Below are 14,800 nucleotides of genomic sequence, written 5' to 3' on the forward strand. Positions count from 1 at the left end.
TCCCGGCTGGGGGCGGGGCTTAGGCGGCACATGGGGGTCCCGGCTGGGGCGGGGCTTAGGTGACGCGATCGCGCTGCCTAAGCCTGGCCACCCAGGGCCACACACGGGGCTCGGATGGCGTCTGGCACTGGCCAGCCCTGCCTGCAGTTGCACATTAGCTGCCATCTTTTGATGGCAGTTAATTTGTATATGGCGCTGATTAGCCAATGGGAAGCGTAGCGAAGGTATGGTCAATTACCCTTTTTGTCTTTTATTAGATAGGATTTTCATATAATCAAAATATATTCACAGTAGTATTAAAGGAAGTACTATCTATTTAACAGTTGGTAAATTAATGAAATTATTTTCTCATGATTAAATCATTGCTTCATGTGTGTGAAGTAGTCAAATTAATCTATAGAACCATATAATCCTGCAGTGTACAAGATTACTGTAGAGTATTGTCAGAGCTTGGAATTTTATCACCTCCTGTACAGAAATATTGGACCAACAATATTTTAGTTGCCTGCTGTGCTCAGAATATTATTTTAGAAATAAGGAAAGACTGTTCAGAGAGACTATAAATTGCTGTCTTTGTGAGTTAAATGAAAAAGTAAATTTGCCTCATAAAGATTTCAGAAGTCAATGAAACAATATTACAGATATAATGTGACAATGAAAATTGTAGGTGAAATTTTGAGGAGAATGAACTGTCGGTGACAAGTTGAACTTACTAGAACAACCTTCCTGTCAGAAAAAGTTTTGATACTGTTTTAAAGGAAGAAATGAGTTGGTACCCCCAAAAAAGCTAAGACACGCAGGAAGACTCAGATTTGCCTTGTGCAGGAGACTGGACACATGTCAGTCTGACTAATGCAAAGGTTATGCTGTCATTTAACTAAGATGATTGACCTCTGATTTTATCTTTAAGTTTATAATAAGAGGCTATTTAGCATGATAAAGACACAGACATGAATCAAAACCCTTTCTCTATTCACTCTAACAGCTTACTTTTCTGAGCTCTGGTTATGAGTAAGAATGCCAGTCTCATGGTTCGGTTCTGAGGCTTAAAGGTGCTAATCTGTTCACAATGCTTGGCACATGATGTGCTCTAAACAAACATTATTCCTTTTCTCTTTGCTAGTCAAATGCAACACTACGGTATGTGAGCAGGAAAAGTTAAGCTTTATTGTCTCCATTTCGAGATCAAATACAGCCCACAATGAAAAAGTTGAGTGTATGACGAAGTCATCTTTATTTTGGCTGCCCAGCAGTTCTCTTTAACATGCTCAGGTGGTTTAAAGAAGGATCAGAAGTGGTGCCAAGGTCCAGCAGGACCTTTGGCCTACATTCTTCCTGTACACCACCCGCTGTGCTAAGTGGATTTGGGCACAGGAATCGTTCTTCAGAATCATTCCCAGAAACAGGCACGACAGAGGGGAAATGCTGGGCTGGGGGTGGGTTTACCTGGAAGCAAAAGAGCTTGGGCTTCAGAAACCCTCACCTGCCAAGTCCCTTCTTAGGCATGTATCTCATTTGTGTTTGTAATTTACATTCTTCTCCTTAAAGAGGGCCCTCAAATCAGATAACCTTCTGGCCCCATAAAACCTATATCTGTCAGGTAAAAGAAAAGAAGTCGATACAATTTTTTTTTGTAATGTATTTATATTGATTTCAGAAAAGATGGGAGTGGGGGAGAGAGATAGAAACATAAGTGATGAGAGGTAATCATTGATTGGCTGCCTCCTGCACGCCCCCTATGGGGGATTGAGCCCGCACCCGGGCATGTGCCCTTGGCCGGAATAGAACCCAGGACCCTTCAGTCCGCAGACCGATGCTTTATCCACTGAGCCAAACCGGCCAGGGCTCGATACAATTTTAAAAGGATGGATTGGCCAATAGCAGAAAAAGTAAGTTTTGCCTCTATGGACCAAATAATGAGTTGTTAGTAACCTCTGACCACAGATGCTCATTTGCCCTTAACCACAAGCTAGCCCTTCCCTATCTAGGAAGGTGTCCTCTAGTTCAGCATCTGCCTAAGAATTACCCATGTCAAGAAGTGAGGAAGGGGACCACCTGGCAATCAGGAGGTGTGCTGTTACATTGCCCATGTTACTCACATTTTTCGGTGCATAAAGGGGAATCAATATTACATTGTTCTGACTCAGGATGTGTCAAACAATGGGTTAAGCACTGTACATGCATTATCACATGTTAAGTAATATTGAAACTGAGGCTTGGGAGAGGTCAAGTAACTTTTTTTTGTCATTGATCTCAGAGAGGAAGGGAGAGGGAGTGAGAGATAGAAATATCAATGATGAGAATCATTGATTGGCTGCCTCCTGCACACTCCCTATTGGGGGTTGAGCCCACAACCCTGGCATATGCCCTGACCCAGAATCGAACTGTGACCTTCAATTCATAGGTCAACACTCAACTACTGAGCCATGCTGGCCGGGCTCAAGTAGCTTTTTTATACAGCTAGTGGAGCCAGAATTTAAACAGAGGGCTTCTTAAAATCAAAACCCAGGCTCTTTCAACCTCCCTATATGGCCAAGGGTTACCTGCTGAGAATCAGCCACTAGGAGAGAATGGACATTTAACCTACAATCCACCTAATGATTTTGAATACCTAACATCCTGTCAGAAACTTAGTGCCCTTTTCTTCCTTGGTTCCTTCACTGATCTTGTATTAAGTGCCTGTAATGTGCTGCCCTGTGCTTAGTTATTATTTCTTCAAAATTGTCACTGCCCCCTAGAAGCTTTCCAGATGGATAGGTAGACAAATAGGTAGATAAATAGGCAGGCAGGCAGGCAGGCAGGCAGGCAGGCAGGCAGGCAGGCAGGCAGGCAGGCAGACAGACAGACAGACAGACAGACAGACAGATAGATAGATAGATAGATAGATAGATAGATAGATAGATAGATAGATATAGATACTCAAGAAACTTTCACCATTACTATGATTAATATCTTTGGTTATTTTAAAAGCAGCCTCAGAAATCCTTTTAAAATTCATATTGTTGCTTTAAATCAAAGTTTAAAATTTCAGTTATTTAATCATTAAACTGAAAACACTGCATGTGATTTGGAATTAGCAACTTCAAAAATTTTATTTTCAAAATCTGTAAAACAGAGTTAGGTTTGAAATGGATAATTTTTATTATCTGTCAACCTTTTAATTACTCCTTTTACATTAAAGATCTGTTATTCCTGGGTGACTTTATCCATAATCATTGTCCATTTTTGAAAAACATAATTGTAACTGCTACAGAAGCTCAGGGAACTAGACTGTGTATTGAGGAAGGAAAACATTATTTTAAATGAAATATGTAAAGTCATGGACTGTGGCCAAGGCTTAACTAAAATGAGTCAAGCAACCACTGAGGGTTTGGCTCACATGATTAATTGTGACGTTCTCGGTTGCATTAAAATATTCACTGAACACTAGTCCCAAAACAAAGTCATGGGTAGAAACTCTCAATAGTCAAAATGGTATTGGAGACATTTTAAATACATTTCCTAAGTAAAGAACTTTAGATATAATGATTAAAAATATATATATGATAAGAATAAGTGAGCTATAGTTTGAATGTAGTAAGTGCCTACTCTGTAGTGAAATGGGAAGACTGCTTTTAGTTGGCCCTGTTTCAATCACATGAGAGTTGGACAGTGTTACCAAACCTTTTTAATGAAATACTAAGTTCTCTTTCATGAATGCTCACCTGAGAAACTAATTGTGCACATCCTGGAATGAAAGATGGCTCCAATTTATGAGTGCCCCTGAGGATTCTGTCTGTGTCAGTATTCAATTATATCTCAAAGAGTAAAATCTTGATTATAACATGGCCTCAGGGCTGAAGCAGTGACTACCACGTTGGGTATACGGTGGACTATTCAAGAATAAAAGCCTTGCTGTTTTCCGCTCGGGAGGGGAGGGGGAAAAAAGGAATAAAAGCCTTGTTGCATTAAGGGTGAAGTTGTGTTTCATGTAACTTGACTGCAACAATTGAGGAAAGTGCTTAGTTGCACAAATAGAATTCTGCAAACAGTTCTGTAAACATATTTGCAAATGATATTACAGTTGGAAACTAAAATGGTATTGTGAATACACTTCTAGCTCCTATCATTTTCTTCCACACAAAGAGCTTTCTGCTTCTTGATGTTTATTCAGAAAAAGTTTTACATAATACGGGCTTTTAAGGAATACTCTTCATCTCCTCTTATTCCCCCAGTCGCCTTGTTGAACACAGCTTACACAACATCCACTTTCCCAGCATTTTAAAATGTCTCCTGACCATTGAGTTGGGTGTATGTCTAGAAAGACATGTGAGCTTTCTTTGGGATGTGTTAGTTTAAACATTAGTCATAACCAGCCAGCAGCGTGAGTACCTGAAATGTTACTGAGCTTTGCACACATGAAGTGTTTGACACAAAGACGATCCTGGAGAACATGATTACTGTTGGGGTCCAACCCCAACAGGTCCAGGGGTCCCCAAAGGTGTGGACGGAGTCGGCGAAGAAGGAATGACATGGAGACAGCGTTCAGTTGATCAGCAGCCTAGCCAGGATCTCTAGCCAGGAACTCCAGCCAAGTTCTGGTCAGGATCTCCAGCAAAGTTCTGGTGGTTCTCCAGCCAGGTTCTGGTCAGGAACTACGCCAGCAAAGTTCTGTCCAGGTTCTCCTACCATGTTCTGTCTAGGTTCTCCAGCCAAGTTCTGTAGCCAGGTTCTGTCCAGGATCTTTTGCCATGTTCTCTCGCTAGGTTCTGTCTCTAGGTTCTGTCTCTAGGTTCTGTCTTCTGTTGTCTTGTTACATCTGTATTTATACCAGTTGATTTTAATCCTATCAATTTCTATTCCAAAGGTTAGGGCGTTTCTTATCTCCATTCCAGGGAGTAAAGATTATGTAGCTCAAGGGTGATTGTTTGTAGTTAAAGTGATTAACTACCCGCCTTAGTTAAGGAGTTTTGCTGATTTATTCCCTTCCTTAGTCCTGTTAATCCCTAACTCCAGGGAAAAATCCCCACCTGGGGAAACAACCTTTCTCGGAGAGGTGACTTTGGTTAAAACACATAGCACCAAGAAGGGGAGCAAACATATTAAGAAAAGTATGCCATATACGCCAGGTCCCTTGAAACATGCTGTGCAGATGTTTCTTCCCTGCAGCGACTGTGTCAAGCAGCAAGGATGGACCGGCTCCCGGCAGATTACAAGCAAATTGAAAGGCTCAGGACTGCTATGTAAGAAAGGTTTATATAGTGGCAAAACTTGTAAGTGTTGTTCCTTAACATTTGCCAGATTTACTTGCTGAACGTTTTAATCGCCTTTCCTTCCCTTTCCCTCTTTTTCCGACACAGATCCACATCCAGAGAACTGAAGGGTGTGATCACATGACCTGTTCACAATGTAACACTAATTTTTGTTATCGATGTGGGGAGAGATACCGCCAGCTCCGTTTCTTTGGAGACCACACATCAAACCTCAGTATATTTGGATGCAAATATCGCTACCTCCCAGAGAGACCTCATCTAAGGAGATTCGTGCGAGGGTCGGTCTGTGGTAAGTACTAGACGTGACCTTGAGGCATCTTCCCTGGCGAAGTGAGCAGTGATAGCAGAACTCAGAAATGGAATAGCCAGGATAATGCTGACCACTGCCAGCTATCCTAGTGGGGCCTTTACCCCAAAACGGGGGAGATATTCTCTCTCCCTTTGAGTTTATAATTAAGAACTTAAGTTTGTTGGCAGGACTGTCTTACATGAGCCACCAGATTTTGTTCAGAGTACAAATTATTAATTTCTCTGCAGAAATGTAAAATTAATTTTTAAATTTCTGTAACCTATTGTAAGGCGCCTATTGAGAGAAACGTCACATTTATTTTTATATTGACAATGCCTAGCAGTGAATCTTATACCTACCCTCTCTCTGTTCATAGAGGATATGCTATACAATAAAAAACATCCATATGTTTCAGAGCCCTTAATGGAGTTCCATTGTATCCATATAGTTGATAAGTCACTGTATATCTTTTCTATTGTATTACTAGCTAACAGTTAATGTACTGAGTAGCAAATGCCCTCAGAGCATACAAACCCCAGTTTTTCCTCCTTAATCTTCAACACACAATGTCATACACAGATATGCAAACATAAACACAGGTTTTTGCTCTGGCCTGATTCCACCTTCATGTGGGCAGTTCTTCAGACCTCATAGTTGTTTCAATAGCACTCACTCCCCTGGAATGTACCCACTGTGGGATTTCTTCCTCTCTTTCATCACAAAGAACTCCATTATGTCTTCCTGTGGTAGTTTCCCATGTATATGCAACACTTGTTAACATCTTCCACGTTGCCCATTTTCTACCTCCTTTTGCCTAGTTCCTTCATGAAGCTGTTTTAGAGCTCTCTTTAGCTCTCCATCACTGCTATGTAAACCACTCCCCTCTCCAGTACATATGATGGTTAATCAGACCCACGCTGGTGCTGATGATAGATTCCTTTCAAGTAAAAGAGAGAACATGTATTTTAGGATTCACTTTAATTTATGGAGACCAGTTGCCATCATTTTCTAAAATCTTGTATAACCTCTATAAAAATGTCCTCACTGAAACTCAAGCATAATTTACCATAGCCAATATAATTCAATATAGTCAACATTGATTTTAATCATTTTCAATGACTTGATTTGCTTATAATGGTATATGATATAATTATATAACCAATATTTACTTATTAGTTAAATAGACTTGGGAGGGATACTCAGGGAATCTAACCCCTATTTATAATAGTAATACCATGAGAAAACTAATTGCAAATTAAGTTTTGAGCTGTAACCTATTTGTAAGAAAATGCATGCAGAGAACAACCTACAAACACAAAATCCTAAATTTTTTGCATTGTTCTTTTCTTTCCTACTTCAGTGCCGTTCTGTGGCACGATAGTTCTTTTCCTTCCATTCACTAGAATCCTCTTCTCAGAGCATACAAGAGTCGAGTTATTTAGCAGCCTGTAGAATGCACAGCTCATAGACTTTGTAGGCAGGGAAATCTTTTCTCTGTTCCTTTTCTGTTTTTATTTTAAAATGTTATGGTCAGCTTTCTGTAAATGATTTTCTTTTGGGCCTCATTTCTGTTCTGAGTGTGTGTGTGTGCATGTGTCAGAACAAACCTGCAATGTAGGAGCAGCTGGCCCTAGGATAAGCTCTCCCTCCCACACAGATCTTCCACCTCCAGCACAGCTGCCTCTAACTCTTGTGGACCAAACTCCCCGTGGAGAGGTTCCCACTTCTCCCATCTGCACAAAAGGCAGGAAAAGGGGTTACTCTGTCAAAGGGGTTACCTTTGCTGCCATATAAGAAGGAAGAAGGATTGACCCTAAGGAAGTCCTCCCACCCGCTGTCCTTATGTGATGTAACCCAGTTTGCTCCCTTGGTTTGGGACCACCGCCTCCAGATGTTCTTGGGCAGAGGCACAGAGGGGCTGCTCTTCTCTCACACCTGGAGTGTGGGAACCATGGTCTACATTATGTATGACCACATGAATGAACATACTGAGCTACATGCACAGAAGAGAAACAGAGTCTTTTAAAATATGCAGGCCAAGCCCAGCCAGTGTTGTTCAGTGGTTGAGTGTTGACCCATGCACCAAGAGGTCACTCGTTCAATTCCGGGTCAGGGCACATACCCAGACTGCATGCTCGATCCCCAGTAGGGGGCGTGCAGGAAGCAGCTGATCGATGTTTCTCTGTCATCAATGTTTCTCTCTCTCTCTTCCCTTCTCCCTCTCCCTTCCTCTCTTCCTAAAAATAAATAAAAACATATTTCAATAAATAAAATATGCAAACCAATATATTCTAACCAGTTTAGTATAGTTTTAAGAATGTACAAAATGTAATTGTTCAATGAAATTTAATATTACTTAATTGGATTCTGTCGTTGGTGAAAACTATAAGTAAAACCCAGGGTGTCAATTGTGTCAGTTGAATGGCAATCTTTTACAATTACATGTTAAACACTGTATTTTTTCTATCTGTCTGGTCATGATTCCAAATGGTTCCAAAGACCACTTCTTAAGAATAAAAATACTGACATTTTTTCTGGCTTCATTATGTTTCTGTTATTTTTATGTAATTGGGTATTCCAAATTACTGTCCTTCATTTGTAGAATAGTGTTGCTGCTTTATTTTTAAACAGCTAAGTGATTCTACTGCCAAGTCCCTCCATTCCTTCCTCCTCTCTTCGTGTGTCTGGGCTCTGCATCTGCACTGCTATGTCACATGCCTTAGGATGAAGATTATTAAGATTATGACATAACAACAAGATATTAACTATTAGGCTTTTGTGTGTGTGCTAGTGCCTTTCAAAGTTAGTGGGATTCTGATTGTGAACTCTGCTATGTTTGCATGTATCTGGTGTTTATTATAATCAGTGCTCAATCGTTTATTTAGGGGAAAAAAAGGCTGATTGATGCCTTTGGGCATCCTTATCAACATTTAGACATAGGACTTATTATAGAGTGCTTCCTTTTATAATTTGTTAAGATGATTTACTCGAGTAACTTCCAATATATTGTATGTTTATTGGTAGTTTTCTCTAAAATAGTACTGTAATATCCTTTTATAGTTGTTTATTAGGTGTTCATATTGGTTTCTTTGGACCCGGAAGTAAATAAATCACTTTTCCAGAGGAGGGCTTGGGCAGAAGTCCTCTACAGCACCTACTAGCTTTCCATTCTGTGAGCTAATTATATTTTTGAGACACAACTTAGATTGTGTCACTCCTTAATCTTTTAGAATCTTGAAAATTGAACATGCAAGAAACCTAAAGGAAAAGTCCTGGGAGAATAAAGTGAGCCAGTAGCTTGGTAGTTTTTTTGCTTATAAAGGATAAATGATTTATGAGATGTTTGACTAATGTGCCCAGGACTGCAGTGAAGTTACTAAACCTACATCTGTATATAATTGTTCTACACCTGATACATTTCCTTAGAGAAACACTGCCTTCATTATCATTAGACTTCCTTTAAAATATAATATACACTGTGATATTAACAAGCATAGCTGAAATGTTTGTTGGGTAACTTTGCTCTAAGACTCTAACTGGTTTTGCCTTTTGTTTTCCAGCTGGAAAATTATTTGTTGCACCTCTAATCCTGGTCCTGGGATTAGCACTAGGGGCCATAGCAGTTGTAATTGGTAAGAAACACTTAACGTATCTGAGATTAGAATTCTCTGAGTGCCATAGAGAATGAGTGCAAATGTAATCATGTGAGTCTGTTATTAAGTGGACATGATGTCTGTTCCATGCTTGCTTTAGATAGGCAATTGATTTACAGATTCAGAGGCTCGTATTTCATATAGGATGTATTTGTGTGGCACTTGTTCAGTCTATGGACACTTTGTACCATGTATCTTATGAAGCATCATTAACCCCCTTTGAATAACGATATTCATACAACTAGTATTTTAATAAAAGAGTCCAGTGGCCTAGAACCCAGATTTTTTTAATTCTGAGTTCCGGTTGGATCATCAAAGAAAAGAGGCTCTGGTACACCCTTGGTTTGTTCTAGTGAAAGAGTGCCCTGAGTGGAAAAAGATACCTTCAAGTGATAAGAACATATACCCAACATGTACTTGAGCCCTGACCAATAGAAAATGTATCAGCGATTTGTATAGTGTTATGCACAGAAATATATTAAAATATGTTTTTTAAAGCAGTGGTTTCTGAGACTCTAGCTTTAAAACCACCTGGAGAGGAGGGCCAGTTTAAGCACAGGTTGCAGATCCCTCTCCACAGTTTGTGATTCAGTGTCTGGGCAGCGCCCATGGGTTTCTAGTTCAAAAACTTCTCAGGTGATGCTGATGCTGCTGGACCAGAGACCGCACGTTCAGAATCATCGCTTCAGAGAACATTAAGTTAAATGCTATAGGTAAAGGCACCTCTGATGATGGTTTCACATAGTGGATGGCATTTTTTTCTAAATAAAATAACTTTTCATATGTAAAGTTCTATTTAGCAAGTAATTTGCACATATAAGACAAATCGAATTATAAAGTAACTGACATTTATGACAGTGAGCCAATCTTTATGTAGTAGATACTGTTGTTATCTGCATTTTACAGTTGAGGAAATTAAGGCTTCCTGGGCCAATCATAAGTGGTAGAGCTGGGAATGAAACCTGACATTTGGCTCCACAGCCCATGCTGTTAAGTAACACATTATTCTGTCTGAAGTATGAATATCATAGTATGCAAATGGTATAACTAGAGCTAATGAATAAGACTTAAACCTACGGTTTGATATTTTGATAGAAAACATTGTTCCATTTTCAAACTGGTATCACTGGAGATTGTGAAAGAGGGGAGAGACCTAAAGAAAACGAATAAAGAATGAAATCTTGTACAAGTAAATACATTTTGTGCCATAGATATCTCTCCTCTTTTCATTTTCACATATTGCTAAATTATGATGATTTTTAAATCATTTTCAAAATGGAAAATTTTCAACTGTGTAAACCGAAATGCCTCTCCTTCTAATGAGCTTACAGTGTTTTGTTTTGTTTTAACCCCTAGGTTTATTTGTATTTCCTATCTATTGCCTTTGTAAAAAACAGAGAAAACGATCACGGACAGGTATGCACTGGTGAAGTACATGTCATTTCATCTAACTAAGCTGGTCCGGGTAAGAGCTATCCAGAATGGCACACCCGTCTGAGAGTTGCGTCTTGGAACACAGCGAGAGGACCCATCTGCCATCTCGTGTCTCCGTGGTTCTCTGCAGGTCACGATGCCTCTAGCTCCGTTGCACTCCCCACATGGTATCCTGGCCTTTCCTGATATTGATTGCTGCTTTTACAGAATGGTCACTTTCATATATTATAAACACCTGTCATAATTCTGACCTTCTTAATGGGTCTTGGAAGAAATTATTTTAAGTATGGGTCTTGGAAGAAATTATTTTAAGTAAGAACCAGTTATCCTCAGCACTGTCTGAGCATGCCTCTCCCGAGAGTTGCTTGGACTGTCTTTGTACCTGAACCCTCCTCCAGGCCATCTGTGAGACTTGGTGTGAACAGCCGAAGTCCCACCTGTACCAACAAGCAAGGCCACCTTTCAGCAGATGAAGGCTCACCATATGCCCCTGTTTTCATCTGTGGCCCAAGCAGTGTAATTCCTTCCTCCTTCAGATGCTGTAATTGTCTAAAAAAAAATCTCAGTGCCCAAAGGGAACTAATGAAACAAAATTAATGAAAAGAATCATGAGTTACCGAAGTGTATACATGTAGGGGTATGAATGTGTGTGTATAAAGATTTGTATTAAAACTCGGCCCAATGACCTTGTACTGGTCAACTTCCATGCCTCTACACTATTTTCCCACATTTTCATAGATATCTTTAAAGATGATGGTTCCTTTGTGAGCATAATTTGAGAATGTACTGAATTAAAGTCAATTTAGACAACAGGCTATTTCGATTGTTGACCCTTTCTATTTCTTGCTCTCTCTTTGTCACTCACACACACGTGCGCGCACACACACACACACACACACACACACACACACAGAAATGTGTGCCTTGTCACCCAAGGATTATCAAACTTTATAAACTGACAAAACTGATTGACTGATTTTAGGAAATTCTCAAGACCTGAACATTCAGTCTTTCAGATTTCTTATATTTTGGCTTACATGTTTCACTATATGAATAAATTTTTTAGGCAGAATTAGTTAATTTAAATAACAGGTTTGCTGTGGAAAACACTGCTTAATCCTTTAAACAGATCCCTATTCTGCTAATTTTTTAAATAACTTGTAATTACAGATAATTTTGCTTTAGGTCAAGGTGTGGCATTATTTACTCCATCCTCTTCTTTCTTTCTCTCTTTTTAATTTGTTCCCAAGTTTTACTAGTTTTGAAGGATTTTTTTCTTATGTTTACTCTTCCTATGCAGAATAATGTGTTGGTATCTTCTCGTGGAGGGGTAATTTAAAAAAAATGTGTTTATGGGTTTATCTAAAATATAAACTGCTTTTGGAGAAGGAAACAAAAAAAAAAAAATGAAGGAATTATTTTCAGGAAGTTTTACCAAGATGAAAAGGACAAGTAACTAAATTATGTTATTCCTTTGTTTTCATCACAAAAGTTCATCAGCAGAAAGGAAGTAAAGACCCCTAAGAAGACTAGTTTTCACTTGTTTCCAAATGCGTAAAATTAGTTATCTGCATAGGTATAGCATTAATTTCACAGCAACCTTGTGTGAGTTGAAATAGATGATGTGAAAAAACATGCATTAACATGGATAGTGTGTCTTGTTGAACTCCAAGGTATAAGAACATTTATGATTTTTATTTGATCTAAAAGTCCATGGTATTGAAGTTTCTGAATGACACTCAGAATAGCTATACTATAGCTTCTGGACTAGACTATTTCCAGTTAGAGGAGGGTGTGCCGTATAGTTCTGGAATGTCATATTACTAAAGCATAACATGATACCAGAAAAAGCAATGTGCTATATAGTTTCACAAAATCATCTTTCCATTCATTCATCATCCATTCGACAAATATTTATTGAGTGCTTATTCTACATGCTCTAGTATTAAAACTGAGAGAATGAGAATTTCCATCTTAAATCCATGTAATTCTTTCCTAAAGTGCTTAATTTTTGTAAATTTGTCTCTTCCAGACTTAGGTGTTAGTTTGACGATACGTGAATATAATAACTCTAAATCTAGTGGATATGGTTATGTGTGATATATATGTATGTATATATACTATTTCCATAGAAACATGTATATATATTATCCATATATTTATGTAGGATATATATGTATACATATATAATATCTCCATAGATGGATATGAATACATATGCCACATACATATATATACCAACTCGCTAAATAATATACTCTCTGGTCTTAGATAATCTATTTTCTTAGGTGTTGTGTCTGTTGCCTTTGGCCTACTCAGGGATTTTTATTTCTTTCTTTGAATAACTATTCTTTGGGAGATATTTTTATATTATTTGGAAACGTTCCAATTTTCCAAATACAAAGTGGTATTTGTTACCAGTGAAGGCTGTTTCATCAATGCTTCAGCAAGCATGTACTGTGCTGCATAGGATTGTCCTTTTTCTATAGCATGGATTTTTTTTAAAAATGTGTGTGTTTTTCCTCTTTAAAAGTTGTTATAGATGGGGCCTTTTCTTGTTGGTGACTTAAAGTAATTATTTGTGATTTTTTTTTTAACTAAGTGGCATTAAGATCTTAGAAAGAGAGAAGGAATTAAAAAGGATTATTTATATGTCAGTGCCAACATTGAAGTTAAAACAACAGTAATAACTTTTGGAATGAATTACAAAAACTACTTTGGAGAAACAGGCGTACACATAAAATATCTTTCTATCCAAAGCTTGTCATTTTTATATGTTTTTATTGTAAATTTAATATATACTTTTTTTGAAAAAAATCAAATCATACAGAATTATAACATACAAATTTCTCTACTTAACCCACTCCTTATTTTCTAGGGGTAGACACTGTTAGTAATTTGGTATGTGTCCTTACAGACACTTTCTACAGATATACAAACAATTGTTCGTGTGTGTGTGTGTGTGTCTGTGTGTATATTAGTTTTATACAGCCAGAATATTAGCATTCTTACTGTCCAGTGACACTATTTTCCATTTTATTATATATTGGTAGACACCTTTCCATAAGGGTTTAAATAGAGTTACCTCATTCTTTTGTAAATTACTACATATCCCACTGTGGGGGTATACTTTAATTTATTTAATTAGTCTCCTGTTGATAATCAAGATCACTTTTTACTTCTCTAGTACAAAGCATCAGTGAGGGTCCTTTATATAAATTGTTGTCATTTTGTGTTAACATTTCCATAAGTTTTTAAATTCGGTTCCGATAACATATTTGTAATAAAATGTTAATGCATTTTCTGTGAATGAGAGCATAGAGATTGTATATTTGAGATCTTTTTTCTTGGAGAAAAAACAATTATATAGAAGTGCATAATTTTAAAAGAAAGGCATCTTTTGCAGGATAGTTTTACTCCTGCTTAATTAGCCAAATAAATATCTTGCCAAGACATATAAAAGAAAATTAATGTTATTCTAATAAAAATAAAATTTAATGAGATGTCTATAAGATAGCCAAGGAAGGTACATTGATATTTGGATAGCCTAGTTTTAAGACTTGAGGGATTTAAATGAAATAACCAAACCGATCACGTTTGTCCCATTTTTTGGTAAACACTATCCATGTCCATGCATGTTGCTGCACAAAGGAACTTAATTATGCCATTGTGAAAAGTAAGAAGCAATATCTTGGCAATTATGAATGGCCACCGTTATCTATAGAAAAATAAATTAGATGGTATGCAGGTTTGGTGGTTTGTTGGGACGTTTATAACTTGTGGAATAATGTGAAACATTCCTTTTACAGTGAAGCTTAGCAGTTCCCTAAGAACCTCAGCATGTGGACTTACCCAGAGGGCTCAAACCTTTGGTACAAGCAACATTGTGTTGCCACCACCTTGATTTTCTGATAGGTGCTATTGTATCCTGAGGTGGATCAGACAGGAAAACAATCAAAGGTAATTAAACACCACTCGGGTTACAACCTGATATCTCTAATTGTACTTTCCAGACTTCGATATCAGGATTCAGTGGTGCCTGTCTGGAGATTCCTTGTCCAGCCACACCCACCATCTCTTGAGTCCCTAAATCCTAATTGAGCCTTTATCTTTCAATCCTACCACCCAAATATATGGCCCATGGCTCCCCTAAAATACCCTCAAACCACTGT

General features: G+C 38.2%; 1 protein-coding gene across 1 annotated transcript in view; it reads left to right on the forward strand.

The window, feature by feature from the left end:
* Window positions 1-11,445, forward strand: part of RNF217 (ring finger protein 217) — a gene marked incomplete at its 5' end in the record, with an annotated part of 109,562 nt that extends 98,117 nt beyond the window's left edge. Inside the window, 3 exons of the mRNA XM_005859103.2 lie at window positions 5,340-5,541; window positions 9,102-9,173; window positions 10,551-11,445. Of these exons, the coding sequence (XP_005859165.1) occupies window positions 5,340-5,541; window positions 9,102-9,173; window positions 10,551-10,624 (348 nt within the window). The remainder of the gene's footprint in view (window positions 1-5,339; window positions 5,542-9,101; window positions 9,174-10,550) is intronic.
* Between the last annotated feature and the right edge of the window lie 3,355 nt (window positions 11,446-14,800).

The sequence above is a fragment of the Myotis brandtii genome, unplaced genomic scaffold, assembly GCF_000412655.1.
Source record: "Myotis brandtii unplaced genomic scaffold, ASM41265v1 scaffold123, whole genome shotgun sequence".
Taxonomy (NCBI): domain Eukaryota; kingdom Metazoa; phylum Chordata; class Mammalia; order Chiroptera; family Vespertilionidae; genus Myotis; species Myotis brandtii.